Source organism: Cygnus atratus, chromosome 3 (assembly GCF_013377495.2).
Source record: "Cygnus atratus isolate AKBS03 ecotype Queensland, Australia chromosome 3, CAtr_DNAZoo_HiC_assembly, whole genome shotgun sequence".
Classification (NCBI taxonomy): Eukaryota; Metazoa; Chordata; class Aves; order Anseriformes; family Anatidae; genus Cygnus; species Cygnus atratus.
The window spans coordinates 103,633,218-103,640,468 of NC_066364.1; the positions used below are offsets into that span (position 1 = coordinate 103,633,218).

A 7,251-nucleotide genomic window follows, 5' to 3' on the forward strand; every position below is an offset into this window, starting at 1 on the left:
GCATGGCATGGGTTAACCGAGCCTGTGGGATTGTGCTTACCTAAACAAAACCACTGCAGTGAGGGGAAAAACAATGAATGGGTGGAGATGATCAGCCCATGCATTCCAGCTAGTGCAGTCCAGGCAGCAATGACAGCCTGAAGGTTGCAGCAGCATCGGGATCTGCATTCCAAGTGCACAGATCTTACCATCTGGAGCGATTTTACGGGGAGCAGCTCTTTATTTGCTGAGCCATGGCCAGTAACCAGGCCAGCCTGCAGGACGATCAGAGCAGGCACTGCAAGTTCTTATCCTATATGTTCTATCAGGCTGTGAGAGATCACAAGCCTGTTTGGATGCTAGAAGACATGAGAACTATGGAATATTTTTACTGGGAGGAAAATGCCAGCCTAAGAACGTACTCACCTTCAGAAGCCCTTCTCTATGCAGTGGTGCATAACCACCTGCCTTATGCTCAGTATCTGCTGTCTCATTTTCCAGAGGAGGCTCTCAAGGTGCCTGGGGAACACTTCTGCTATTGCCCATCATCTGCTCCCCACTTGGCCATGGCAGTCACATATGACAGGAGAGATATCTTGGGGCTGATCATCAAAATTGCACACAAGCTCCCCAGCTTGAACTCCTACATCAATAGGACTGGCTGCTTTCATCTGGAAGATGGGAAAACACCCCTACACCTTGCCTGTGAACTGCTGAGGTCAGAGACGGTCCTCATCCTCCTTGGCAATGGAGCTTCTCCTAGGATAGAGGACAGCAAAGGACTTACCCCGCTGGACGTCATCCTGGAACAGATGTGGGACTCCAAAGTCAACGTGGCATCAAAGAAGCTCTGCCTCGACTACCTCTTGCTCTTCATGCCCAACCCACAATTTAAGATGCGGAAAGTTCTACAAGATCATCCAGAGCACTGGACAGCTTTGCTGGGGGAAGACAAATTCAACAGCCTGGTGGGGAACACGCCTGCTTCTTTATATCTGCAAGCTATGCAAACTATTCTCCAGACTCTGCCTCCATCCCACTTCCCCAAAAGCATCCAGGAACTACCTATACCTCAGGCACTAAAGCCCTTACCATCTTATGGCAAAAAGCTAACGACAAAAAATGTGGTAAATGTTTTTCCTTGACTTTATTTGCTGGGTCTTGGATTTTCAAAGGCAACTTAGGGGACCTGGTCACCCAGCACCCTGTGTATTTTAGTGTGATTTTAATACTTATCCTATTAGGCTATGCTGGAAAATCCAATATTTTGTGACAAGATTTTAAATGTTTGTGATTTTTTTTTCTTTTCCTTTTTTTTTTTTTTTTTCCTAATTGATTGCAGGCACGGCACTTTTAAAGACAAAAGCCTTCCTTGTTTTCTGTTTGTTGTGCATGTGAAGGGTTAACTGTAGCTGAGACTGTGTTATGTTTGTTTTTTCAGCTGTCAGCTGGTATCAGTGTATCTGAATTCCCAATATAACTGTATCCTGTGTAATGTACCTGGGTAAAAAGGAACAACTCCTGCAGTAGGATTTTCAAAGGGTGTAACTGCAAGACTGTGTCCTACCCCCTCGCAGGAAAAATACTAGGAAAAATACTACCGTGTATGAACAGGATTGAAACGTCAGATTTCCTTTCTAACAATGATCCAGTATCCTCTAGTAACAACCAAGAAGTCTATGGCTGATACTGCAGAGACGTAAAATTAGTCCTGCAGAGTGTGTGATTTTAATGAGTTACTTGACGGTGGGTTATAGCATGGACTGTATGCACTTAGAGAGGGCCAGTGGGTGTATATTCTGAGGGGCAAATTGGGACAGGCAGAAGAGCTAGTGGAAAGCATCCTGGCTTACATGGGAGTGAGGGGGTTAAAGGCAACCCAGCCCTGATGTCTCTACAAAGCTGTGCAGTGGGGAGGGAACCATTTTCCATGCTGTCCAGTAAAAAATTGCAAATAGAGCAGGTCCACTGGTAGCCCTATCCTTCATGAGTGACATTATTTATCCTTTACTTGTGTTTTAGGGGTGACTGTGTCTCCAGAAGTGATGTAGCTCACTAACTTGATATACCAGTGGGTCTGAGAGTCACGGGCACTTGTTAGTTATCCGAAATGTGGGCATGACATCCTGCCATTAGAAGTTGTTGCTTGTCAATCAGAGTATTTTTGTTACCCGAGTCTAGACAGAGGGCCTGATCCTGGAAAATACAAAAAGTTCCCACTGATTTCTATGGGAACTGAAGGCAGGGTGTTTTTGCAGCTTTCCAGGAGTGGGCTGTCCTTGCAGGGCTGGGGATGCCCTGCCCAGGCAGAGTCCTGTCTGTTCAAGGCACTGGTCCTGCTCTCCTGGCTGTGCCCAGCACCAGCAGAGCAGTGGAAGAATCCTAAATCCCTCTTGAGGAACATCCCTTATTTTGGACCCAACTGTTGTCCTTCCTTTGTAAGTGTAATCCTGTGCTATAATGAAGTAGCATAACACATTTTCCAAGATCCATACTGAGCAGCAGTGAATAAATCCCTCATCTCTTCAAATACGTTTGGTGCAAAAGGCAGTGGGGCACAAACCCCTTTCTGCAAGGCTCTGGCTAAGAAAAGATGTGCGATCAACCTGTGCATTCACATCTGTGAACAGTGGAATCACTCAGCACAAAAATGTCTCCTGTCTCATCTGGCTAATTCTCTGCCTGTGCCAGGGCTGCTGTACCAGAGCTGCACCCTTTTGTATTAATTAGCACGTGGAGCACTTCTGCTTGGTTTCTCTGTGTTCAGGGTACCTCCTGTGTGCCAGGCTACTGGTGTTGCCAGCCAGGGCCAGGTGGAGATATCTTGTGGGGCTGTGCCAGAGCCAGCTGGAAGGGCCCTTTGGAGATGCTGGGACACTCCTCCTGCACACCCTTTCCCAGGTGCTGGGAGGTAGCACTGTGCCAGCGTTGCCTGCGCTGCACTAGGTGAAGATGCACACTTGGTGAGGCAGAGAAAATGCCAGCCAGACCTACCAGTGGTGAGCAGGCCACAAAAAGGTTAACCCTTCCCCTGCAATCACACCTCCCTGTTGGTGCCCCTTCAGCTCTGCCTCTGGAGACTTGCTCTGCTCTCCCATCTCAGTCTATTCTACCTTGTTCAAGGAGGGGAGGACACGAATAGTGGCAGAGAAATCCAGGGTGAATCTCGGGCAAGGTTTTTGCACAGAGGCTGCAGCACCCACTGGCAGGTGGAGGCTGTCACAGCTTCAGGAAACAGAGCAGAGCCAGAGACAGATTTGCATAACAAGTAGTGGCTGAGCTGCTTCTGCCCTGGCAGCCTCCAGAAAGGCAGTGTTGGAGGAGGAGGACAAAGCAGGCACTTGCTGCCTAAGGCTGCTGAGAGTGACTCTGCAGAGCATAGTCTCTGTGGCACCCCTGGAGCCCAGAGAAACAGGATTCACTTTGTCCCCAGCAACCATGTGGTATCTTATCCGTATGTCAGTGGGCGAGAGGCAGAAGAGGCTGGTGATATTATTAGAATAGTAATTAGGCGCTGGGAGCAGAGAGGAGGGAAAGTAAATCATCCAAAGGAGGGATGGTAAATCATCAAGCATTACTGCACTGTCTTGATACCATGAGAGTTTTGATGCTATAAAGAGTTTCAAAAAAGGACAGGAGCGACAGTAGGACTGCTCAGCTTAGAAAACAAATGATGCAGGTGGGAATTCTTGGCATTACTGAGGCAGCTCTTTCTAACAGGGCAGGGATGTGTGTCCAGAGAGCCAGAGCAACCCACTGTGAGCAAGTGCTTCTAAAATGGTGCAGGGATTATTTGTTGACTAATAGTTGGGGATCACTGCAAAGGTCAGAGTTCAGGCACTTTGGCATTCAGGTGGCTTTGTACCAAGCAGAATGCTTTATGTGCCTGTGCGAGGTTATCCACCAGCCAAGACAGAGGATAAGAGCTTGATTCTGAGCAATTGCTCAAGAAACTCAAATTCTGGGGCATATCTGCACCTGGTATCACAGCCTGGAAGAAGGCTTCTGACTGTTTGCTGGCCAGCATGCAAAAACTCAGGTATTGTTAGCCCAGGGTGCAACAGGCAGCTGATCACACCAGAGCTCTGCCATTTCGGCTTTTCCTGACCATTTTAAGAAAATATCAAGCACTGTCTGGGCCTTGGCCACTCTCCTACTACCTGACCTCAATGTACAGTCCCACTGGGCCAGGGTTTAGGGCCATTAGCATCATGGTGCTTCATTTACCGAACAAGTTTTTCCATCATAAGAGTGCAGGGTGGGATGTCCTTCTGCTGGAGGGAAGGGATCTTCTACCTAAACCTGGTTCACTAATCTTGCAGTGACCTGCCTGTTAGTTTGATGTTCCATTTGTCTGCTACAGTACAGTCACATTACATCATTTACAGACAAATCTACCTCAGCCTTTTCTGTGTTGATCATTTTTTTTTCATTCTTTCCAAGCCAGGTTATTAGCAAAAGTAAATTCTATATACTTTCCACTGTTCCTGCTATCTGACAGTCAGTAGTCTTTAAAAAACCCTGTACTTGCATGGCAAATATGTTAGTGACTTTGCTAGGAAAAGAAAGTGCTAGGTGCTGTGTAGTGATGTTTACATTTTGCATATAGACATAGTAAGTAAAGGTAGCTTTTTATTTCAGAACTTGTCAAGAAGAATGCAAGCAAGAAAGAAAAGAAAGAGGGTTCAGTCTGTGCTAATCTTTGGATTATAGGTTATGTTATTTGATTTCAGTTGTCAGGAGTAGCACTGTAAAGATCTGATGTGTGTCTGTGTTTTACTTCAGTATCAGTGAGCATCATTTCAGTGAGCTCTGAGTGACCTTGCGTTTGTATGTGTGCATGTATGTGCACACATGTATGTCTGCCCTCTTCTGGTACAATTCGTAACTGACTGACAGTACTTAGACATCACAGTACTCATACACAACAGTGATCAATGCCTTAAGAAAGCAACCTTTTAATGAAATAAGTTTGTGTCCCAAGCACTGTGCTGCTAACAGGTAAGAATGTTTCTTCTCTTTCCAAGAGACAGCAGCTTTGCTTTTGAAACAGGCGTTCTGTCCCTAAGCATCAAACACAAGGGCTTCTTCATGCCAACAGACACAATCATCAGCAAAGGATTTGTGACAGTGGACACATTTAATTCTTGAACCGACTTTTTAAACAAAATCTATTAAACGTACATCTTCATCTTTCTTTTTTCCTGGGCTGACAGCAGAATTCAGCTACATACGATTTACCAATCTTATGCTACTGTTTCTGCAGCACCATTAGCAGGGAGGACAGGCCAGATTTTGACCTCAGTTACATCTCTTTATACCTGAACTAACACTTTTTACAATGGTCAGTTGCACCACTGCTGATGCTTGTTGGTATAAGAAAAAATGTGTTCTTCAAAGCTCCGTAACTCTGACTTCAGAATATAAATAAATGTAATACTTAATCCCTGAAAACATTTTTTACATTTTTCATACTTTGAATGTATACAGATATATTCTCTAACACTGATGGGCACTTCCCTGTTCCTAGTTCCCTTGGCTTTTTTTGTCTTCAGCATGACAGGGACTGATGCTGTTGTTTACTGATGAATGTTGCCATGCCCAAGTACAATGTTCATTGTATGATACAACTTAATGATTCTATGATTCTAACTTTCTTATAAAGCCATACTTTCGTAATTTTGGTTTCTCTTTTTTAGGGAAAAAAATCTTCCATATACTTGTGTGTGTACATTACTCACTGCATGACTAAGGATGAAAAGATTGCAACGTGCTGGGAATAAAAAAAAATATATACCTTATATAAATATAATAGCTGTGAAAATTATTTAATCTGATTGTATTGCCATAATAAACTTGCAGTATAAATTTGATGTGTCTTTTATCAGCCAGTTGGTCAAAACCACCCACCAGCTGCTTTTGCTTTGGCTCATCTTGGTATTTGATTACTTCATTCTGACTGCTGAGCCATTACCTCCAAAAATTTGATCTGAAGAACATGGTATTTTCTTTCACAGGCTTGTAATAGCTGGCTGTGCTGCCAGGGGATGACCCCAAGTGATGAGGTGAACCCACATTTCACAGACTTGCTGTAAGGTGAAGGTGAATCAGAAGGGGCTCAACAGGAGCAAGTGGTAATTGGTTTTGAAGATTTTCATCTTTTATGTTTGAGCTCAGCTCACAGTAGCTTATGACAAAGCTCTTTCCAGTGAATATAACAGTGCTGGCAGGCTCCTTCCCCTATCTCATTTGTATGCAGTGAACGTGCTCCTTTCCTTACTAAGGTTTTAACTCTGGAAGGAAACATTTCTCTGTTAGGCTTCCAGAACCAACTCTAACTTTTCCTGCATGGTCAGCTGCTGCTGAAGGTCCACGGGCAGATGTGCATCTGGTACTCACTGTGCCACCTCCCTCTGGGTAACAATCTACTGGCATCTGTGTAGAAACACAGCCCGGCCAAACTCCTCTACTGACCTGCCAAACAGCTACTCAGACTATTTCAGATGACACCAACACAAGGCTTGCACTCCAGTGCCAACTGTACCTACAAATCTCCTCTAGTGCACTATGTACAAGGTATAAACAAAGGAGTTAGTACTTCAGACTGTGATTGCACAATAAATTATTGTTTTCATGGTAGAACGTGGAGAGGGGAATTGTTTCCCTGATTCCACTTTAAAAAAAAAATAATGGCCAAGATTATCTCTTTGTATTTCTAGTGGGAGATTTAACTACTTTGCCCCCAAGAATGTAGTCCCCAGAGGCAAGTTTTCTGGCTTATTGGTTTCAACCTTCCCTGTCTCTCTTGATTATTTTTCAACAGTCTTAGGAATCTGGAGCAGTCCCAGTCAACTACCAAACATTGTTCCAATTTTCAAGATGGGCAAGAAAGAAGACCCTGTTAATTACACGCCTGTCAGTCTCACTTCAGTGCCTGGTAAAATTATGGAGAAGATTGTTCTAGGAGTTATTGAAAAACACCTAAAGGACAGTGCAGTCATTGGTCACAGCCAACATGGGTTCATGAGGGTAAAGTCCTGTTTAATGAACGTAATTTCCTTTTATGACAAGGTCACCCACCTAGATGACCAAGGGAAGCCAGATGATGCAATCTTTTTGGATTTCAGCAAAGTTTTTGATACTGTTTCTCACAGTATACTTTTGGACAAAATGTCCAGCATACAGCTAGACAAATAAATAATACAATGTGTGAACAATTCCAAACTGCAACAGAATCATAGAATCATAGAATAATTTAGGTTGTAAAAGACA

General features: G+C 44.2%; 1 protein-coding gene across 1 annotated transcript; it reads left to right on the top strand.

Annotated features, from left to right (window-relative positions):
• Positions 1-233: 233 nt before the first annotated feature.
• Positions 234-1,124, top strand: LOC118253891 (ankyrin repeat domain-containing protein 9-like). The gene has a single exon (XM_035558754.1). It carries the CDS (start codon positions 234-236, stop codon positions 1,122-1,124), a length of 891 nt encoding a protein of 296 aa, XP_035414647.1.
• The last annotated feature ends 6,127 nt before the right edge of the window (positions 1,125-7,251 follow it).

What these genes read in the sequence shown, in the direction of transcription:
- LOC118253891 (XM_035558754.1), top strand. Translation starts at nt 234, where the DNA reads ATGGCCAGTAACCAGGCCAGCCTGCAGGACGATCAGAGCAGGCACTGC.